The sequence below is a fragment of the Phyllobates terribilis genome, unplaced genomic scaffold (genome assembly GCF_046119375.1).
Source record: "Phyllobates terribilis strain yellow unplaced genomic scaffold, ASM4611937v1 Scaffold_3__8_contigs__length_932513732, whole genome shotgun sequence".
Classification (NCBI taxonomy): Eukaryota; Metazoa; Chordata; class Amphibia; order Anura; family Dendrobatidae; genus Phyllobates; species Phyllobates terribilis.
In genome coordinates this window covers 356,723,827-356,747,614 of record NW_027362763.1, presented here as the reverse complement: position 1 = coordinate 356,747,614, position 23,788 = coordinate 356,723,827, and the positions used below count along the sequence as shown (strand labels likewise).

The 23,788-nt window shown below is 42.1% G+C and overlaps 2 protein-coding genes across 2 annotated transcripts in view; one reads left to right on the top strand and one right to left on the bottom strand.

Annotated features, from left to right (window-relative positions):
- PSMD1 (proteasome 26S subunit, non-ATPase 1) overlaps positions 1-23,788 on the top strand; it is an 84,243-nt gene that overhangs the window by 40,648 nt on the left and 19,807 nt on the right. The gene's annotated exons all lie outside the window — the stretch shown is intronic.
- Positions 12,833-22,133, bottom strand: HTR2B (5-hydroxytryptamine receptor 2B). Its single transcript, XM_073675279.1, has 3 exons — positions 20,702-22,133; positions 16,233-16,433; positions 12,833-14,599 (listed from the first exon to the last, which is right to left on the bottom strand). The coding sequence occupies exons 1-3, from the start codon at positions 21,021-21,023 to the stop codon at positions 13,701-13,703; spliced, it is 1,422 nt and encodes a 473-aa protein (XP_073531380.1). The 5' UTR covers positions 21,024-22,133; the 3' UTR covers positions 12,833-13,700.

Genomic DNA, 23,788 nt, shown 5'->3' with positions numbered 1-23,788 from the left:
GCAAAAAGTCATTGTGCTGACACTCTTTAAACCCAAACTTAAAGAAGCACTTCCATCAGTTTTTATCCACTTGGTATATTGCAATCATCTTATTATATAGCACTGTGTACTTACGAAACAGAAGAATTAACTGGGTAGAAGGGCAAAATGAGCAACTGTAAGTACACAGTTCTACAATAACGGCAATATATTAAGAGGATAAAAACTTTGATTGGAGAGCTTCTTTGATATCTAGTTTACTACATTTTGATATTTTTTCCTGATCAGATCTTATACTGAATGTAAAGTTGACAGTGCCAGGTCTACCATTTCCGGTGCAGATTAGCTTGATAAATGCGCGTTCACTCTCTATTACAAATAGCTAGGCAATCAGGCTGGTAAAACTGATCCTGGTACATGGTGCATAGCCTGAGATGGCAGTTCATGGCACAGGGATTCAAAGAACACTAAAGGTAACATTTCTGTGTCATACACTGCCCTTTTTAGGCTGGTTGTGTACATTGTATTCTAAAAGTGTAAAAGAGTGCTTTGATGTTTCAATAGATAAACCAACTCAGAATGAAGTAAAGTTGCAATTTACTTTGCTTCCATAATGGTTCTGAAGCTCGCCCCCTGGTGGTGCTTTTGTGCTGCATCTTTCAATAGCAGCGGGCAGCAGTGACAGTGATGTCTATGGCTGCTACTGGGTGACATGGCGCATACATGAGGCCTCACAAAGGCTGAATTTCGACATTTGTCTTTGTATTATAAATTCTCCAGACTTATTGAAATATCCTATTTTAATAAATTAGATTTGCTGTAAATCCAGCTCCCAATATGATGTAGATACCCTGCATGCAGATCCATCAGTTGCCACAGTCCCCGGCAGATGGTGCTGTAATGCCATTCATTACATTGCTCAGCTCAGATTGATTGTTCTCTTCAGCCTTACATATACAGAAGGGAAATTCCACGCGTGTTTTTCACCGTGTTCAATCTGGTGTACAGATCCGGTGGCATTGCTGTTGACAGATTTTGCTGCACGGTACACAGCAGTGAACAGTCACGCTGTTCATACATGCTTTTACGATAGCCCTGGGTTTTCCATTAGAAGTCCTGGTAACTAGATGTAGTGGCTCCATTTCTGGATGTATTTCAATACCGTTCTTTGTGTCAGTTTTGTGGCACAACCCATTAACCGGGGTATTCAGAAAGTGGTCTACTTATTGAACTGAAAAACATGCTCGTGTAAATATATATTAAATATCATTGCTACTCATTAAAGGGAATCTGTCAACAGTTTTTTGCCACATAATCTAAGAGCAGCATAATGTAGTGACAGAGACCCTAATTCCAGCGATGTTTCACTTACTGGGCTGCCTGCTGTAGTTATTATAACAACACTGTTTTATCAGCAGGAGATTATCACTAGAGGACTAGTAAACCTGCTGCCATATTATCCTTCATATTCATGAGCTCTGTATAACTTCGCCTCCACTGCTGATTGGCAGCTTTCTGCCTATGCACAGTGTACACAGAAAGCTGCCAATCAGGGTGATGCAGAGCTCAGCATTCAGAGCACTGGTAGATCTGCAACAGTGATTGTATCAATACGATAGCAAGCAGCCCAGTAAGTGATACATCACTGGAATCAGGTTCTCTGCCAATACATCATGCTGCTTTCATGTGGGGTGGCAAAAACCTTGTGCTAGATTTCTTTTAATGTGATGTATTCTGTACTTATATGAATAGCGAACACGAGCTGAACTTGGAAAAGGAGCTTGCTGGATCCAGCTTTAAGCTGCTCCGGCTTTGGGTGAGTTACACTTATGTGTTTAGTGTTTGTGTAGTTGTGTGAGAGGAAGGAATGGAGCCACTGGGCTAACTGGAAACAGCGGGGTAATGGTAGAGACGATGGTGCCAGCTACATGAGTCACCGAGCGGCAGCCATGTGCTGTGGTTCGGGGCCAGCTGGTTTAATGTTGGAGAAATAACAGAGCCCGCTGACTAATTACGTTTTTAGAATTTGCAAGAAAAGATCCTGTACACTTCTGGCTTCTAAGGCGTTAAAGGTGAATTGCGTAGATTGCAGGAAACAGGGAGAATAATCATCTCTTATTCTGGGCTTGTGCTTCCAGATAAGAGATTTACTGTCAGTCTGATGCTAAATATCTAGACAGATTAAATGAAAAAGGATATTCACAGTCATATCAAGGGACATAGCTTTACATACTGAATGTCTGTGATTATTTTAGTAAGCACGAACACCTTCCTAATGACCTTAGGCGACATTTTTACCTCCTTAATTAATGTTATATGTAATCAAATTATTTAATTTTCCAATATATCAATTCTTTATCATTTGCAATATCGCTGCTTGCAGTCATTCAGTAGGAGTGTCTGCTGCTGACTATCAGTAAACCCAAATCTGTCCTGGTCATGTGACACAGGTGCACAACTCCTTACAAAGCCCAGCTCTGTTAATTAACTCTTCGTGCGCCTGACTTGTGCATCCATCACATAACCAGGACGTATTTTTATCCAATTCTTGAAAACTGCAAAGAATTGATATAGAATCTGTATTTGGAATTTCTGTAACCTTATAAAACAAATATCCTGAATGGCCATTTTAAGATTGTCAGATATTAAACACATATACAACCAGCATCTCCGAGCCATCCATCCATGGTAGCTGTTGGGGTGGATTTGCTGTAGCTTTAGAAATATCAACTGACCATTAGATGCATGAAAATGGCAAAGATTTTTCTGATCTAGCATTCATTATAGCTGACATGTTAGGCTTCACCCTTTTGCACAGTTGTTATGAGGACTTGTGTTTTGGGCAGATTACATGAAATAATAATGAATCATTCTTTTAAGTAAATGCACCTATGTGATGTTTTAAGGAACTAAACATCTGTGCCTTCCAAATGCTCGAGCAGGGTTGTTGCATCCAAAAAAGGGCTGGGATATTGTTGGTGATAGATGAGCTGGAGATAAAACGTCAGTAAATCATTTTCTTACATAAATACCTCATTTACGGAGCAGGGAATATGAGGAGGCCACAAAGAGAGCAGCATTTTAGGCAAGGGAATAAGTCAGGTGTGGTATCTTCGGGAAGAAAGATTAATCTATACAACAGCACTTTACAGGTGTCCTTAATTGGGCTTACAATCTAATGTCAGGCTCACGCGTGTATACGATATACACTGCTCAAAAAATAAAGGGAACACTAAAATACCACATCCTAGATATCACTGAATGAAATATTCCAGTTGCAAATCTTTATTCATTACATAGTGGAATGCGTTGAGAACCGTAAAACATAAAAATGATTCATGTATATTAAAATTAATATCCCATGGAGGTCTGAATTTTTAGTAGTACTCAAAATCAAAGTGTAAAATCAAATTACAGGAAATGAGGCTCAGTATTGTGTGTGGCCTCCATGTGCCTGTATGACCTCCCTACAACGCCTGGGCATGCTCCTGATGAGGTTGCAGATGGTCTCCTGTGGGATCTCCTCCCAGACCTGGATTAAAGCTTCCGCCAACTCCTGGACAGTCTGTGTTGCAACGTGACGTTGGTGGATGGAGCGAGACATGATGTTCCAGATGTGCTCAATCGGATTCAGGTCTGGGGAACGGGCGGGCCAGTCCATAACTTCAATGCCTTCAACTTGCAGGAACTGCTGACACACTCCAGCCACAAGAGGTCTGGCATTGTCCTGCATTAGGAGGAACCCAGGGCCAACCGCACCAGCATATGATCTCACAAGGGGTCTGAGGATCTCATCTCGGTACCTAAGGGCAGTCAGGCTACCTCTGGCGAGCACATGGAGGGCTGTGCGGCCCTCCAAAGAAATGCCACCCCACACCATTACTGACCCTCTGCCAAACCGGTCATGCTGAAGGATGTTGCAGGCAGTTTATTCGCTCTCCACGGCGCCTCCAGACTCTGTCACATCTGTCACATGTGCTCAGTGTGAACCTGCTTTCATCTGTGAAGAGCACAGGGCGCCAATATTGAATCTGCCAATCTTGGTGTTCTCTGGCAAATGACAATCTCCCTGCATGGTGTTGGGCTATAAGCACAATACCCACTTGTGGACATCGGGCCCTCATAGCACCCTCATGGCGTTTGTTTCTGACAGTTTGAGCAGACACATGGATGTTAATAGCCTGCTGGAGGTCATTTTGCAGGGCTCTGGCAGCGCTCCTCCTGTTCCTCCTTGCACAAAGGCGGAGGTAGCGGTCCTGCTGCTGGGTTGTTGCCCTCCTACGGCCCCCTCCACGTCTCCTGGTGTACTGGCCTGTCTCTTGGTAGCGCCTCCAGCCTCTGGACACTACGCTGACAGGCACAGCTACGCTTCTTGTCACAGCTCGCATTGATGTGCCATCCTGCACTACCTGAGCAAATTTTTTGTACTGTAGACACATCTAATGATTCCCTATTGTGTTGTGCTGCAACTATGACACTGTTACAAATGTTTCTAAATGTGTTGGATTTTCTGTTGATGGCACCAAGTCACTTTCAACTGCAACTTGGCCATTTTTTTTACAGCAAACTTAAATGTCTAAAATAAACCCGCAACAGCAAGTTGCACACGTTTTTGATTGCACGACTTTCCTGAGTTGCTATCGCGCTACACCTGTCATGTGCAGCCCCAGCCTTACACTTATTGATCTTTCTCTTTTCCCCCTGCCTGTGGCTCCCATACTCATATTGTTAGCCAATTATCAACAAATATTTTTTAAAAAAATGTTTAACATAAAGACTTTATTAATTTAATTACCGAATTTGAAAAGCCCGACACATTTGCTTGTTAGCATTGATATTTAGCATGCGTTAGAAAAAACAAAGTATTAGGGTACATGCTCACGATCAGGAATAGTAGCGTTTTGGATGCAGTGTATTTTTGCTGCTTCCAAAACGCTGCGTTCTACATTGCAAGCACAGTGGAAGGAGTTATAGAAATCCCATGTCCACTGTGCTTTTACTTAACGCTGTGTAAACTCACCTGCTGTGCAGGTTTATGAGCCGCAGCATGTCAATTTCTGTAGCCTAGATGCTCGTCTCCGCTGCGTATTTTCACCAATAGACTGTCATTAGATGCGGTAAATCTGCATAGTTACCTAAACACTTGCGTTTTAATAGAACGCAGCGAAAATACACTGCATCCAAAACGCTACTATTCCAGATTATGGGCATGTACCCTAATTAACTTGATTGGTACTCCATAAAGAAAAAAAAAATCAAAATTCCATAATTGCAGATTTCAGTTCCCAAAAGACATCAAAGTGGTATCAATAAAAACCTGAGCTCACCACACAAAAAAAAAAAAAACCTAAAATAATCCATTGATGTGTGAACAACCTAGTCTTACCTCAGTACCCCTAGTATTTCCAGTAGTAGATCGGACAGCAGTGTGAGCAGCCTCTTCTTACCCCGGCACCCCTGGTATCTCCAGTATAGGATCAGAAAGACAAGTAGTGTGAGCAGCCTCACAGGGAACTGGTAAGGGTGCTTTCACATTGCGTTCTGTGTCCCCGTTGGGGCATACGTCCTAAAATTCCCCGCAAAATGGGGTCTGGACGTATGTTGTGACGGGTGCCATAGACTGCAATTGTGACAGCAGAACGAACGTGCGCTTTGCCGTGCAGTGTTGGGGACTTTTTTCGGGAGTGTACTCCTACAGGAGGCGGACACTTAGATGCAGCAGCCTACGTCTGTGTGTCCACCTCCTGTGGGCGTACACTCCCGAAAAAAGTGCACGGAAGAGCGCACGTTCTCTGTGCCATCACCATTGTGGTCTATGGCCCCCGTCACATCATACATCCGGACCCCGTTTTGCGGGGAATATTAGGACATATGTCCCGACGGGGACACAGAAAGCAATGTGAAAGCACCCTTACCAGTTTTTGCTTCCCTGTCTGACAGCAGCATGATGTAAGGGCCTAGACCCTGATTCCAGCTGTTTGCTGCAGGTTTGGTAAACTCGCTGTTTTATCGCATCTGTTATAGATCTACCAATTAGGTAAGTGACACATAACTGGAATCAGAGTATCTGTCTATACATTGTTGCTCTCAGATTATGTGGAAAACAGCTGGTGGCAGATTCTCTGGTTACAGGTCCTTTTCTGGTGACATTTTATCACTTGATATCTGTATATCATTTCTCTTCATTTTTTCTATTAGAAATTTTGTATGTCTAGTTATTTTGTTAATGGTCCCAATTTCCATCTAAACTGATCCGAATAGTGTAATCCTTTAATGAGTGTTTTATTTCATGAGGAAGGTGAGTGTACAACGTGCGTGAGATTCCAAGTCTTAACCTGATCTTGGTGTGTTTATTTGGTACTGATTCTATAACACAAACATTTATACATTGCAGTGTGTGGGATTGAGGCCTCTGAGCTTTCCTGGCTTCCTCCTGACATTCTGTACATAATTGTGAGAGGCAGGACAGGTGCTTGTACTTGGGTGCTATTATACATTCAAGAAGAGAAATGTGAATAGAGATTCCTCATTCCAGTTACTGAAACCACCAATGTGTAAAGCACGGTGTTCCAATGTTTTCATGTATCGCATCAATTCACATGGTGTTCTTTAGGCAGAGAACATCCATATTTAGCTTTACTTGTCCCATCAAGCTCAGTAAATCTAGCTACATTATTCTAATGTGTATTTCAAGTCCAATCACTGGTTTAAAGACCCATACTGACAGCTTCTTGGATGCATATGAAGCTGCCACTTTGGATCCATAAACCTGTGGTCAGGCCAAGACTTGTATCCGTATTGTGGGTGGATGTATGTGCCTTATCTGAAGCTGGTTTAAGGGTGGAATCACACAGATTTTCTGCTCCTGACAAACCTGCATGTCTTGCACACACATTTTGATGTGTAATTGCAGCAGAAAAGCTGCAGATCCCATCACCCCCCCACCCCCATCCCACCCTTCCGCCATCCCTCAGTAAGGCTATGATCACACACATTGGGTTTTTCAGCATATTTTGCTGCAGATATTTATGCAAATTTTCAGCTGTGTATTGCAGTACCAACAAAGTCTATGAGAAACCAGAATTCTGTGTTCACACATCTTGTTTTTTTTTTTTTTTTGTGCTTTTGTTGGATTTTTGGAAAATAGAGCATGTCACTTCTGTCAGTATTTTTTCAGCGTTTTTTTCACTCATAGGAAGTAATGGGTGGTGAAAAAAAACCGCACCAAAACGCTGGTAAAATTTTTCAGCGTTTTTGATGGCAAAATAGAATGGGCTTCTTTTTTTTCACAGGACTTTATGTACATGCATAAATAGACACAGAAGGACAGTGAAATAAACGCATCAAAAAACACAGCAAGGCTGCGTTCACACATTACTTTTTTTTCCTGCGTATTTTTACGCGTGCGTATTTCCTGCTTTTTTTACCTGCGTTTTTTTACGGAGGATGCAGGAGAAATGAAGTGTGAGGATGGAGGATTACACCTGTATGTAATGTAATGGATGTGTCTGTATGTTATGTAATGGATGTGTCTGTGTCCTGTAAGTGTCCCCCTAGCAGTGTATGTACAGACAGCTTCTGGCTGCAGTACATACACTGCTTTAAAAGAAAAAAACTATGGATACTCACCTATCCGATGGATGGGAGAGGCGTCCGGTCCCACCGCTGCCAGCATCTTCAGTGAAGCGATGACAAGCCGGCGTTCGCACCGGTCCCGCCGCTTGCAGCTTCCTGCCGTAAAGCGATCACAAGCCGGTCGATCGCTTTACGGCAGGAAGCTGCAAGCGGCGGGACCGGAGCCGACGCCGGCTTGTCATCGCTTCACTGAAGATGCTGGCAGCGGTGGGACCGGAGCAGACGCCTCTCCCATCCATCGGGTAGGCGAGTATCCATAGTTTCTCCTGCGCCTCCATCAAAAAGCTATGGAATTACGCAGTGTGTGAACACCGCTGCATAATTCCATTGCTTATAACGGGCACAATAGGAGAAAGCGCAGGACGCAGCTGCATAAAGAATTGACATGTCAATTCTTTACGCAACTGCGATTACGCACTGCGTAAAATCACGCAGTGTCTGCACAGCAAAGTGAATTTCCCATTCACTTTCCTGGCAGACACAAGGCACATTGCGTATTTTGAAAAAGTGCGCGAAAATACGCAATGTGTGAACGCAGCCCAAAACCTGTGTTTTTGACGCAGCTGATTTCCTGCCAGAGATTTCTGCCATAAAAAAACCACAACATGTGTGAACAGCCTAACAGTGTGGCAAATCTGCACACAAAACATGCAGATTTTAGGAGTCCATCCTGAAACAAAATCCTGAGGCTTCAATTGTGGATACAAACACGCTGTTAGGCTGTGTGCCCACGTAGCGTTTTACAAGCGTTTTTGATGCGGAATTTCCGCAGCGGAAACGCTTGTAAAATGCTTGGTAACCCGCACCCCATGATCCCCAATGGGTTTCCGCAACTTCTATGCACATGCTGCGGATTTTTCCGCAGCGTTTATGCCGCGTTCAAAAATCCGCAGCATGTCATTTAATTTTGCGTTTCCGCAAGCGGAATTGCCTTTGTCCAATGCATAAAAAACGCAAGGCAATTCCGCATGTGGAAAACGCGTGATAAACGCGCGAAAAAAGCGCGATAAACGCGTGCGGAATTCCGCATGCGTTTTTCCGGGAGAGGACTTGCATTTATGCAGCAGAAATTTTCTGCTTCATAAATGCAACGTGGGCACATAGCCTTAGAAAGTATACAAACTTATCTGTTACTCACATAAGTCTGAATGAGGCGTTAACAAATGTATTCTGTGTTTTTCATAGACTGTAATGGGTGAGTGTTCTATGGGGCTGTTCACATCAGGGCTGTGGAGTCGGTAAGCCAAACCTCCAACCGACTGATAACATACAGATTAATCTTAACTAAAAGCCGAGACCCTTAGATCAGGAACAGAACAGACATTTATAGGACATTTCATAACTTTCCCAAATTCTTATGAAAACATTTACAGCACTCTACCCAATTTATTATATATTTTAGGAGTCGGCCCATTTTATACCGACGCGAACTCCACCAAAATGGACTCAGACTCCACAGCCCTGGTTCACATGTCTGTATTTTGCGAGTCATCCACAAACAAAATCGCGTCGACATATCCTTTTTTGAGCAGAGTCAATTACTCATGCAAATCTCTGAAAATAACGGACAGCACACAGATGGCATTAGTGTGCAATTTATGTGCTGTCCATGATTAACATTGGAATGGATAGGACAAGCTTTGCAGATTTATTTTTTTTTCAAACTGTGAAAAAGTCATAAATTACTGACACGCTAATGAAACTCAGATCCAAAATACTTCTGGACAACTGTCTGTGAAAAATCACGGATGTGTGAATGAAGCTTTACAAACACCCTCTCCTGACATGACATGAAATTTTTCAACCTCTTTTTATCTATGGGAGCGCTTTCCTTAAGAATTTTATATATAATTTGACATTTGTTATAGTAATGAAGAGCATTCAAAGCTAGCTACTCTTAAAGGGTTATTCTAAAGTTCCTTAAAGGGAACCTGTCAATAGGTTTTTGCTTTGTAAGAGGATATCAGCATGATGTAGAGGAAGAGAGCCTGATTCCTGCAATGTGTCATGTACTGGGCTGTGTTTTGCTGTTTCAATACAATTAGGGTGCATGCACACGGTAATCAAACGCTGCGGATTGAACGCTGTACACTTGCACTGCGTGCAGTCCGCAGCAGCCAGATGTTACAGCATAGTGGATGAGCTTTATACAAATCCCATTCCCACTATGCGCCTCCGTGCTCCTGCAAATCACCCGCGGAGATGGACATGCGGCGCGTCTTCACAGACCGCAACATGTTAATTTCTCTTGCAGAGATGCTAGTCTCCGCAAGAGAAATTCTATAGTGCAATGGATAGGATGCAGTGAAGCCGCATGTGTTCAATGAACACATGCGGATTCACCTGCGTGCAGCGCTTTGGACGCAGCATAGAGTATGCTGTGTTCAAAGCACTGCCAAAAAGGATCGTGTGCACATACCCTTAGTGTTTTATCAGCTGGAGATTATAATTACCGGACAACTGCTCTCGTGCTTCCTAGACCAACCACTGCAATAACAGTTAAACAGTGACGTTCAGCTTTTCGGAGCCGCTGAGATTCAGTGGCCATGTGACAGTTTGTGACCGCGCACGCTATGTGCGCCTGTCTTCCCGCTCTCCACGCTGACGCTCAGCGGCTCCAGAGCATGCGCACATAAGATGTGAAGCTGGGACGTACACTCAGATTCAGTGCGCATGCCCAGAAAGCTGAGTCATTGGGCAAGTGTGGGATCTGCTGGGAGATCGCTGTGACGGGAAGAAGTTATAATACAATGGAGAATTTCAAAAGGCATTTGACTGATCATGACTGAAAAGCGAGAAATCCCCACCCCTGTGACTAAACCAGAAGGTTTGTGGGGCAATCATCAAAGTATAAAAAGTGATTTTTGAGCTAAATACTGTGATGTTTTGCTTGAGATAAACATTTTAGAGATGCACAGTGCATCACTAACAAGACATTGGGGGCAGTTTAATAGCAAAAAAGGAAGTGACAGGTTTCCTTTAAGAAGGATGCGCCACATTATTAAGCAGGGACAGGTTTTGAGCAATATAGGAGAAAAAAGTATCTTTCTGCTGCTGAAAAGTGTCAAATAGTGCAATGCCTTGGACAAGGTATGAAAACATTAGATATTTCACGAAAACATAATACTATGAAGAGATTTGTGGCTGGTACAGAGAACCAATCTGTTTGTGCAGATAAAGACCTAATGAGGAAGGTTTCTGGTAGACAAATTCATCGGATTAAGAGAGCTGCTGCTAAAATACCATTACAAAGCAGGCAAACAGGTATTTGAAGCTGCTGGTGCCCCTGGAGTCCCGCGAAACCTCAATGTGTAGTATCCTACAGAGGCTTACAGGTGTGCATAAACCAACTATTCGGCCACTCCTAAACAGAGCTCACAAGCAGAGACGATTGCAGTGGGCCCAGACATACATGAAGACACATTTTGAAAGATCTTGTTTATTGATGGTGCCGTGCAACCCTGGATGGTCAGATGGATGGAGTAGTGGATGGCCACCATGTCCCAACAAGGCTGCAATGTCAGCAAGGAAGTGGTGGAATCAAGTTTTTTGTTGGAATCATGAGGAGAGTGCTGGTAGTCCCCTTTTAGGGTCCCTGAAGGTGTGAAAATGACCTTGGCAAATATCTGTAGTTTGTAACTGAGCACTTTCCTTCCATGGTACAAAAAGAGCCGTGCCATCCATAGAAAAATCATCTTCATGGGAGAGAGATTTTCGGGGCATGTACAGAGGGACAGGACTACACTCGGGTACTGTCCTTGTCAGGACGGGAGATCTTCCATGGGGCACGGCAGGTGGTTTATCAGTACCCATGCTGCCACTCTCCTAACCTGAATCATCTGGACGGTTCTCATCGACCTTCAAGGAGTGAGATCGAACAATTTTTTATATAAACATAGTTTGTATTGATCACCTAATTTCAGTGTTGTGTACCCATATGGTTCCTGCATTTTGTCTGCACGTTTTGTTTATTCATCAGGCGTTTTCTTTTTTAATCATTTACATTAAAAGTTAGGTTTTAACTATATATCATCTCCTTGCTGCCTAAAACAAAATCATCTTCATACATGACAATGCACCATCTCATGCTGCAAAGAATACCTCTGAGTCAATGGCTGCTATGGACATAAAGGCGAGAAACTCATGGAGTCTCCACCATACTCCCTTGAACTCAACCCTATTGAGAATCTCTGGAATATCCTCAAGCAAAAGATCTATGAGGGCGGGAGGCAGCTCCCATCGTAACAGCAGCTCCGTGAAGCCATTCTGACATCCTGCAAAGAAATGCAAACAGAACCTATCCAAAAACTCACAAGTTCAATGGATGCAGGAATTGTGAAGGTGATACCAAAGAAGGGGTCATATGTTAACATGTAACTTGGCCTGTTAAGATGTTCTTGATTGAAAAAGCTTTTGATTTCAGTAAATGTGACCTCGTAATGCTGCAAGTTCAGCCAGTGACCATTTTCACTCTTATCATTGGGAAGTGTGTCCAGTAAATTTTGATTTATACTGTTGATGATTTGAACATTATACTGACTCATTTGCATGAACCATTTAGGAAAATCAGACAAAAATAGCATTTGCATAATTTGTATCGCGGCGTATATGCAGAGAAAGCAGCTAATCAGGAGTGCGGGTGACTTTATACACGGCTCAACAGCTGAGCTCTGCTACATCTGCAGCAGAGAAAACTGATTCTACCTCTGCTGCACCCAGTAAACTAAGTGATACATCGCTGGAAGCAAGGTCTCTCTCCCTACAATCAAGCTGCTGTTAGATTTCATAGCAAAAACCTGCTGACGGATGCCCTTTAATTAGTATAATTGCAAAGTGCATGCATTTTATATCTTATTAAACATACTCGTAGTTCACAAGAAAAGAATGAATTTTAATTTCATGTACTGCTCATTGCCAACGCTAGCAGTCTCTTCACCAAAAATATAAGATCTATTGTAAGTGCAGCTCTGAAGCTGGCAGGATCTATGGATCCAGCCAGATCACTGGATCCAACCAGCTTCAGCGCCCCCGTGCTGGTTCTGCTTGCAGCATCAGAGTGCACAGTGTGGACCAGTGGCTCAGCCATGCTGCTGGTCTGATCTGTCAGGAGTGCAGGGTCTCATGGAAAGTCAATGATGAGTAAACCCCTCTAAGCTGCCTATACACTCTACATAGCTGTTGACGTGAGCACTCAGGACAATCTGATCATTAGCTTCCTTTGTGATGAATTCTGACTCTCCTTTTTTAATCTAACATGTTGCATCAAAAAAGTCAACTTTTCTAATATTTTTTTTTACCTTCTCATTAATCTATATTTCCACCTACCAGAATTGCTGTTTTTCCCAATCAGAATGGATTAGCGGCACCTCTTTAGCTTTACAACCAGTATCGGTTTATTGTCTTAACAGCAGTAATTACAATCTGTACAGGCAGGACCTGACAAAAGTGACTGTGCTCTGAACAGGAACATAATGTCTTCTCTTGGCCACTGTTATGTTAACGAGAAGTCATCTGCATGCAACATGGATGCTTTATAGACCGTTTACCCTGTTCAAAGTCATTTTTATTGCAGAGAAATACAAGTTGTGGCTCTGTTATGCCTTACAACCGTCATACTAAGCCTGCCATCTCTGTTTTTCTGTAGGAAGTCTGATACATTTGGAGACGATTAGAAAAAAAACCCCACAGCTTGTATGTCAGATGGTTTACAGGTAGTGGCTAATGTTCTGCTAGATTAATTGCGCTACCTTCTAAAGCCAGACGTCTTATGTAAAGTGATACAGGAATGTTTTTCGGCTCACAGCTTTCCAGAGTACTTTTCTGAAAATATTATTTCAACCAATTGTCATTTGTAACTTTCGACTGAACTCTGTGTAAATCTGAGTGATGCTCGGTAACGGCATTTCCGAGGGTGTTCCTTTTCTGCTTTTCTCCATGAATATGTCCACATTGACACTGGCTGTTAGTACGTTGTGGGACCCATCCTCCATGTACAGAACAACATTTTCCTCCATAGTCAGCAGTTTATAAATATGTGATGAAATGATATCGGATCATAAGTATGTCTGTCTGTTTTTATGTTTGAATTATACATAGCTCACTTGCTCATCAGTCTTTCCCGCTTCGTTTTCGGTGAGTAACAAGGTGTCAAGCAGGATAGCAGATGACTCCAGCTGGGAGGTCCTCAGCCTCAGTGGGCTCTGGTACATGACCGGGTTAATCCCATTTTTCATACCATGTTTCATGATGAGCTTTGAATTCTCTGCCATTGAGTTTCGAAATGATATCCGACTAGAACAGTTTCGTAGGATGCCTACTGGCCGCATGCCGCGAAAGTTGCAGGTGATGTACCGGCCAAAGGCGTCTCTGAAAGTTTTGTTAAATAGTGTGTAGACTAAAGGGTTTACCCCAGATGATATATACCCAACCCACACAAAGATTTCCATTAACATCTGGATTACTTCTGGATCGCAGTCACTTGGATCGCAAAGAACTGAAGCCACGTTGGTAATAAAAAATGGACACCACATAAAAACAAAGAGAAAAAAGACTATACCCAATACTTTGGAGGCTCTTTGCTCATTAGTGATGGTCTGCATTGACTTCTTTCCTACACTGGATAGCCTTCGAATGGGCATTTCATCACTGGTTATCTGCAGTGTCCGCTCTCTTCTTTGGCCGTCTAGCATGGCAACTTTCTCTGGAGAGGAGCCAGGGGCTATGTCCCTCTGGAAGACTGTTGACACTGTAGACCAGTTTAGGCGCTGAGGAGGCTTGTTCTTGATTAGATAGGCCTTTTTCCTTAGTAAGTGAATGGTCAGGAAGTAAATGACCACCATAATAGCAAATGGGACAAAAAATGCCGCCATGGAGCCGTAAATAATGAAGTACTTGAAGTATTCTGTCCGAACCACACAGGTGTGGTTTGTGCTGAAGATGGTCTCTGGGTCTAGGAGTCCTTGGATCGGTATGGGAACAGCGATGCCTGAAACAGAATGAAGATCATTTACTTCTTATGTAAACTTGTATGGATTCTTTTCAAGCGCTGCTCTGAAGATGTTTATCATACACTTCTCAGCGCATAAATCCTTGACATTTACTAATGTGTTAAGATGAGTGAAAACAATAGTGTATCCTACAACCATGCAGTGGAGTTTTTTCAACTTTCAACAAGTTGCTTCATTTCTTTACTTGATGTGAAGCAGCCAAGCTGAAAATACCTTTTTCTCTTGCCTGACTGTGTAGAGCTGTGGAGGGGAGATGCCATCTTAAGCTCACGGTTTAGTTACTGGTTAGTTACATCTTTCACAAAATGTTGATTTCCTGTCCTGCCATACAGCTGCCGCAGACTGATTACCAAAGCTTTATCATGCAAGACCCAAGTAATCTGATCATTATGCACTGTAAGCTATTTCAGGCCAGAATAAATTAAAGGAAAGTGTTTCTGATCCGTAGTATGGGGAAGCATAGAGATAGTTTTTCAGCATGTCCCAGTTATGCAGAGCACCTCCACAGCTGCGGGATTCAGAGGATCAGCGGGTTGTCATAGCTCTTCCAACTAGCAGGGGCTGTTGCCTGTTCATCTACTTGCTCTGGATTAGGAGCGGAGGTCTGATTTTGTATAACCTCCAATTTTCTATGTTAGAGAGACCTTTTTAGTGAAGTAGCAAGTAAAACACATGTTCTGTGAACATAATATGTTATCTAATCTTGCCCGCTCTCCTGATCACTCATAGAATACAATGAAACTCAATGTGTCTGCCATTGGCCTAAAACTTGTAGGTACTTAACTTGATTAATGGATTCAGTGTATATTCTGCTTTTCACGTATGCGTTCTATCCATGGTTTTCACGGATTGAACACATACCCCGTTATAATCTTTGGAACTGTTCACATTTCCATGTTTTCTTGCAGACTGTTTCTGCCAAAAAACTCACAGATTCATGTCTGTGTTTTATTTTCATCACAGATCAAAATTACCCATACAAGTCTATGGGTCTGTGAAATATCATGGACCGCACATGGATGGCATCAGTGTGCAGTCCATGTGCTGTCTGTGATTGACATTGCAATGAATAGGAGATGCCTTGTAATTTATTTTCCATACTTGAAAAACTGATGAAACATGACGGTAAAAATTCAACCCTGACCAAACACTGATGAAAAACACTGGCTGTTTTTTTTTTTGTGTATGTGAAAAATTACTGACACTTGAATGCCACAAAAAATGTGCAAATAGCCTCTTTAGAGACGAAGAGGACTAGAACTCTAGCGCCACCTATTGGGGGGGAGGGGGGGGGGATGGGTAGCAATCCTAAAAGTCAATATTGACTGGTTGCCAAATGACTTGGAATAAGATGCCAAACCAGAAACTCCATTTGCAGACACGTGTTTCGGGGTGTTTGCACCTCATCGGTGCAAAGCAGGAGATCTGTTTTGGCTGGGAGAGAGGCCTCTGAAAAGGTGGCCTAAAGGGTAGACGTATAGGCCGTGCAATGCTCCTCTGGTATGTAGTGTATATAATAGACACATTTGTCTTCTGCTGTCTTTCACCCTGTGGTAATCCACAACTTTGACTACTGTACACATCTAGAGAGCAAACATGGCTATCGCTTACCTGCTGATATGAACCACACCACTGCAATCTTAATGAGTGTTTTGGCTCTGGTGTTGAATTGACTGGCTTGGATAGGTTTCTTGATGGCAATGTAACGATCTAAGGATATGGCACAAAGGTGTATAATAGATGCTGTGGAAAACAGGACATCCAGAAATAGCCAGATTGCACATAGACATTGTGGCAGTGGCCAGGCAGGTTCTGAAAAAGACAGACAGTGGTCATTGTGTATCCCTTAGGCTGTGTGCCCACGATGAGCTTTTATCGCGGTTTTAACTCTGCGTATTGCAGCAAAAACGCAGCGTTTTATAGTATCAGCAAAGTGGATGGGATTTATAGAAATCTCATGTCTACTATGCTTCTTTTTTTATGCTGCTTAAACTCACCGGCGGTGTGTTTTTTCAATCCACAACATGTCAATTTCTCTTGTCGGTACGCTGAGTTTTCTGTGCAGAGTTTCCCCATAGACTTACATTAGATGCGGAAAATCCGCAGGTAAATGCATGAAAAACGCATGTAATCTGCACCTAAGAATGTCAAATACCAGGAAGTCTCAAAACCAAAGCAGCTTCATTTTTAAAGCATGACACTCCAAAAAAGACAAAAAAAAAACCCAACATTAAAAACGCAATAAAAACGCACATTAAAACACATACAAGCTCCATAAAAATAAAACCCGCAAGTAACCTAATTTACATTATAGGTGCGGAAATTCTGCAAAGTCAAAAACTCACGAAATACTGATCTTGGGAACGTTGCGTTAACATTTCTCTTCATTCAACTAATGTAGCCAATATCTGGTCTCTGATTTGGAGCAAATGTGGCTTCTGCTGGTTACATTGTGATAACCTGAATTTGTAACAGAGCATAGTGTGTGTGGAAGTTGGGGGAGATAAGGGAGGGCTTAAATGAGCACCCCTAATAACTTTATTACCTAAACCTTTCTAAATATTTGTGTAGTGTAATGTAGTTTTAATAAAATTCTTACTGATTTGCAGTCTTCCCCAGTTTCCAGTGCCGCACTGGTCTTTATCTGACTCCTTTTGACTTCAGTTCTGACTTGACAGGTCACTGGGATTTTGGTGGATCGGAAGTCGCTGTTAAGATGTAAGCCTATGGAGCGTAACATGGTGCAAGTGACTTCCTGTCCACACGCCAAACCCCTTGTGATCTGGCAAGTCGGAATTGATGTCACGTGAATTAGAAGAGGACCAGTGCGGCGCTGGAAACTGGAGAAGATGGCAATCGGTAAGCATTATAATACAACTACATTACACTACACACACATTTTAGGGATTAAAAGATTTTTTGGGGGAGGCTTTATGTAAGCTAGGTTCTCATCTGCGTTGGAAACTCTGTCGTAAATTCCATCATTTTTACTAGGACAAAATATTTCCATTAACATGACTAGCGTCTGTCTACAGACTGCTCTGACCCTGGCATGAATCCTGTTTTTCTGTTCCTAATACAGAACACAAAGTGCAATTACTTTTGCCCATGTGAACACAGCCTAAACTGCCTACTTAGCGGTGCACCCCTACTTCCATAGAACTGGGTAATTGGAACGGTTTGCTCAGTTTGAAGTCTGTTAAAAGTGACAACCAATTTGTGGATTAAAGGGGTTTTGCACAAATTTAAGTATATAGATGAAAACCATAAATTCTCTCCAGACCCCCACTGGTCCGCTTCTGATGCCTTAGGTTACGTTCACTTGATGAATTTATGGTGAGTTTTTGACACTGAATATTTTTGTTGCGCAAAAAAACCTCAGCAACAGTTCAAGCAAAGTGGATGGTATTTATGAAAATCTCATGCCCACTGGGCTTTTTATTTTTTATGCGGCACAAATTGACAAACTGCATTTTTTTTTAGAACAAAAAAAAAATCCTCAACGTGTCAACTTCTCTTGCGGGGACGCAGAGTTTTAGGTGCTGATGTTCCAGCGCTAAAAACGCATTTAATACACGCCAATGTATCAATAAAATTTTGTCAAAGGTAGATACCAGGAGATATCAAAAACCAAGTGGCTTAGTTTAAGACCTGACATAACAAAAAAGACAAATTGCACCGTCAAAAACACGATAAAACACATGTAAAAAAATATCAAAAAATGCAATGAAAACCACTAATAACCTAATCTACCTAATAGGTGCAGAAAATCTGCACTCACTAATTACTCATTGTGAATACGTAGCCCTACTGGTCCCACCCAAGTCGCGCTGAAAATACTCACCCAATCACTGGCTACAGTGGCTTCTGAGCGTGCATTTCCGGTTTATCGAGGATGAAGCACACATTACTATGGTATAGGTTAGCCTCATTAAAGAGCCTGATTTATATTTTTTTTTTATATTTTTTTTATCTTCCGGTGTGAGCCCTTTTTAGGAATATTTTAGATCAACTTAACAAACCCTTTAACACTTTACTACAGTGTCTCTACTTTAAAGTGCAGTATATACCCCCCTACAAAAGTATAACTGGTGGTTGTCCTTTGCAGGAACCATCCTAACATATATTTTCTTTTTAATCATTCCAAGTAATCCATGAATATAGCATGTTAATAGGTTGTACAATGTTTTTAGTGTTTTTGTTGATTTTATTTTTTAATGTTACTAATACATGTGGATACATACCACCAAGAACAACATCTGCATGGAGTTTGTATGTTCTCCCCATGTCTGTGTGGGTTTCCTCCGGGTTCTCCGGTTTCCTCCCACACTCCAAACACATACTGATAGGGAATGTAGATTGTGAGCCCCAATGGGGACAGTGCTCATAATGTCTGTAAAGTGCTGCAGAATTAATGGCGCTATATAAGTGATTAAAATAAGAAATAATTAAATTAGACATTGGGAACACAGCACCACACAGTATAACGCTGCGTTCCCACGTTGAGCTTTTTAGTGAGTTTTTGATGTTGCAGATTTCTGCACCCATTAAGTAAAATAGGATACTTGCAATTTTTTCGAAAATGCCCAGTGTCCAAAAGTCACCAAAACCTCTCATGTGAACGGAGCCCAATACTGCTTTGCCTTCTTTTGATTATTTGGCAATTTAAAGTGCTGTGATCTTTGAGGACGGTTTACTTCATTGTTTTATATCTTTGTTATCTTTTGGATTCCTAGAGCTGCACTTTCACAAGAGCGAGGCAGGAACCGGTGTTACAGATTAATAAAATGTTTGAATTAACTTGGCATCTGTGCTTTTTATAGCTTTGAGCTAATGACACGTCCATTGATTTAAATGTGCTTTATACAATAACAGTGGCCAGTGATGGATTCTTTTTAATCATTGCTGCAATTTTTCCAGCGCTCACAGTTACAAAGAACTGGGCATGCTTTGTATTAAGAATCCTTTGCTTATTTTAGTAAGTTAGAAAGCCTGGCGCTTGATATTCTTTTATTACGGAGGGTGGTTTTCTTTTCTGTTAGTTACTTTTGTAATATTTGATTTTTGCTGATTATGAGTAAATTGTATGTCCATGATCACATTAACTGACCTAGAATGGATATAGATTTGTTCGTTTCCTGTACTTGACAAGATTGTAAACCATCTCCTTCCAAGGCGAGTAAAACCCATTTGTTTCTTTCCCTTTGAAGTTAAAAGCAGCGTTACATTTTTCTCCCGCTGTATGATGTATAGGGGCTGCTTACGGTTGTATGCGATGGCAGAGACGCTCTCTTGGAGTCTTGCTGTCTGTCCGTGGTGTAAACATGCATGGGGTTTGTTATAAGTATTGTAATAAGTTGTTCTTAATGTTCAGAAGGGACCTTTTTTTTTTGGCAAAAGCCTAAAGTGCTGGGTAATCTCTTGCTTGCACCTACTTCTTAAAATTGAACATTATTATGTTCTCTTAGTTATAACCTGATCCAGGCCTTACTCCACTCACTTTTTGGAATTTCAGGAGTGACTTATGCATGCTATGACACAAGAATGAAGACCTCGGGTATAGACGTTGCACGCTAGTGATGGGACATTTGGCATTGAAGCAGCCTTACAGCAAATGTCTGTTGCTTAATCTAAGGATGTACCCCCCCACCCCCCTGCCCACCGGCCTTAAATCTTAATTAGATCATTATTTTAGTCTCTGGTCTTCTCCATCAGCAGATTTGACTGAAAAATAATTCTGCAGACAGCATTACTTTTCTTGTCAAAATAAGTTGTCAGACCTCATTGTAACCTGTTGTAAGTCAGTGGGGTCCATTGGGGGCTATTGGTGCTGCTTATGTAGCTTATTCACTAGAGCATTATTGCTGCTTTTCTAAATGGAAGGCACAGTGTGAATGTGGACAAAGCCTTACTAAACGCAACGCTCGAGCAAGTCACGACTTTCCTGCCGGAAAAGTTCACTTCTGAGTGTTTATTGAAGAACTTGTGTGGTTTACAGTATACACACCAATATAAAACCGGTCAAAAACAGCACCTTAATAGTGCGAGTGCCGAAGGGCTTCACACTGCTTTATACTCACTGAACATAATGGTGACCAGTGCGATTGGCATCACAAATATTCCAACTAGCAGGTCTGCCACAGCCAGGGACATAAGGAAATAGTTAGTAGCATTTTGTAGTTTCTTCTCTAGTGAAATTGCCAAGATCACCAGGATGTTGCCTCCGATTGTAGGCACAATCACCATAAGTGTTAGGAGGGCCAGCCAACACTTCGGAGGTGCAGTGTCTGCCTTGGTATTATTAGCAGTGTAGGAATAGTTGAACTCTAGCATTTCGTGCCAGAGAACAGAGTTGTGAAAGATTCCAGGTATCCTGGGGTTAGTTACAACTTCTTCATTCATGTCCCATTCACTTTGCTGTTTCTCTTATACGACCCATATGATTTGCGTCCATCATGGTTGTAATTCAGGAGGTCTCCAGGTTATCTGCCATGCCTTTTGTGAATGTCCTGGATGTTGATTTAATCCCGGTAATAAAAAGAGAGGGCGAAATGATCAGTCTGTCCAAAAGGTGTCTCCCAACTGGCACAGATGGTTTAAGTCCACTTGTATCTTCTTCTAATCACCAGTCTTCCCACTCTTCTCCTACCTCACCAGGAGTGTCTCAATTTTTGTATGTGTGTGGGAGGTGTTTGCTTAACCCCTCAGATGCCAAAGATGTTGCTTGTTGTAGCCGATAATCAAGTTGGGTGTAAAATAGTCAACCCTCTTGTGATTGTCTAGACAGAACCGGAACAGTATGTAACATAAATGTATATCTGCATGGAGCTTGGTAAAATGTTAATATCCATTTTTTTTTAATACCATTTAAATGCCATGCTCAGTCCTCATAATGAGGGATTTCTTTCATTTATACCCATCTGTTTTGACTGAGCTTTCCTGTGTGATTTCGCTCCCCCCTCCTCCAGTATGGGTATTATCTGCTGGTAACTCTTCATCAAGCTTTAACTCTTCGTATTGATCTCTTTCCCTCTGCCCTTTGGATATTTTCTATGCCGTTGTGTGAAGGGGTGATCATCGTAATCATTGGCAGTATGTTACAACAGCCGATCCGAATTGTAATAAATTGTGTTACTGTTCATTTTGGAAAGTTTGTACTCACCACCACCATTTAGATGGGATCTGTGAAAACTTTGATGGTGCTTCCTCTATCAGTTGGGATCTTTGCTGTGCCCTCTCCAATGCCGAGTAGAAATCTGATGGCTTACAAGCCTGAATGCTTGCTGCTTTTCCATGGATGCAGTTGCTCCCAGCTGTCAAACCACAAATCTGTAACCCAGAGATACATGGTTGGTCCACAAGTACTGTGTGACTGTAATGCATCTGCACTTCTGACTTGAAGCAGTCCCTCTCCTTACGAGAATCTAGTGGAGGTTTAGAACTGGAGGTCAGCCAGAAGCCAGACTCCTTGATTTCTTTTTTTTTTTCCCCTCTCCTCCTTTCTTTCTATTCTGTCCCTCCCACCCAGTGCAGCTGCACCCTTGGGGGCTTCACTGCCAGTTACTGACACAGACCCCCAACTTTATTTGTAAGACTATCAGACCTTTAACACATTGTATACTTGAAAATAAATAGATTCCAAGGCACAGTCTTCTAATTAATCCCATACTTTATAAGTGGAGTGCATTCATTTCTTGTAGTTTGTATTGTTTTGTTGCTCCTGACCGCTTTCTGGATCATGTAGACTATATTTCTGTCTACGGTGGAGTATTGTTAGGGCGATTGCGCAGTGAATGTCTTGCTCTGTTACCCATTTCCTAAACTTCAGCATTGTATAAAGGATGAGTAGCTTTCCGTGAGCTGAAATGCGGGAAGACGAGTTGTTTTGTGATTATCGGGGTCAGCACCTTTGGACCATATGCATCTTGCGGTGTATGAGGAACCAGAGTCTGGAGAATTTCACGTGCTGATATTGTATACACAGGACAAGGCAGCGCATATACCTCTCCAATCAAAATCTACTTTTCTCCTTTCCTAGCTTCAGACACTTCCCACCCATTAACCTCTTGGTGACCGCCATAATCCCAATAAAATGTAAAACCTGTGAATGCCTTAGTATATGTATATTCCTCATTCTGTAGGAAGTCCCGAGATTTTCACTCCATTCTTTGCGGGACCTGTAGGTTTTTTTTCTTGTTTGACTTCACAATAAAATCTCATTAAAGTAAAACAAAAATAGAGCAGCACTTCTATTGGCCTCCTTATTCTAGATCTGCATTTGAAATTGTGGTTAAAGTGATAAAACAAATATATATATTTCGTGGAGACCAAGCAAAACTAAACCATGACTTAACAAGTGCATGAAAAAATGATTGAACTTCCATGTTTTTTGGCCTCAGGAGCTATCCATAGACTAAGTGATAACTTGTTAATCGGTGGCGGTCCAACTGCTGGGACCCTCTTTAAAAGTCAAAATGTGGCACTTTAATTTATTTCACAATAGTGTGGCAGTGTACATGTTTGACCGCTGCTCCATTCATTCTCTATGAGGCTGCTGAGCGCTACACTTGACTTTTTCCATCAGCCCCATAGAGAATGAATGGAGCGGCCGTTGAGCATCCGACCTACTGCTCCATTTTGTAGCTAAGATAAAAGTGCCCTGTTGGGGATAATTCCTTTTCCTGTTAATTGGTGTGTATCCCAGCGGTCCAACCCACACTGATCAGTAAGAGATTGTTTTCACCAGAAAATCCCTTTGTAAGTGACACTTTTTTGGGGATGGAATTCAGACTTGCTGCATAGAAATAGATTTAAGAAAATTGGCTCAGTTCATTACGTTTGGCATTGTTTTACGCCGGTTTTGATGAGGGTGTGTGATGAGTCAGATGCTCTCCCGATTCATGAAGAGTTGTACGCCTCTTCATGAATCAAGAGTGTCTGATGAGTGGCTTGCGGCTTCATGTAGCAAGCCAGAAATCTTACTCCAGTCAGGAACTAGAGTAAAATTTCTCGTGTAGTTAACTCCACAGCTACTCGAGAAGTAGACAGACTGTGGTATTCCACCGCCCCTCGCCAGTTCCACCCATTTTATTGGAGCTGGGAAAAACTGGCATGAAAACGACAAAAGTTGCAAAAGTTTGACGCAACTCCCAAGTTGTGGCTAAAGT

Bases quoted from the DNA above. Each gene is read 5' to 3' on its own strand.
- HTR2B (XM_073675279.1), bottom strand. From the start codon at position 21,023: ATGAATGAAGAAGTTGTAACTAACCCCAGGATACCTGGAATCTTTCAC. The intron at 16,434-20,701 runs GTGAGTATAAAG...TGTCTTTTTCAG, and splicing joins ACTGGTCACCATTATGTTCA to AACCTGCCTGGCCACTGCCA. The intron at 14,600-16,232 runs GTAAGCGATAGC...ATTCTGTTTCAG, and splicing joins GGTGTGGTTCATATCAGCAG to GCATCGCTGTTCCCATACCG.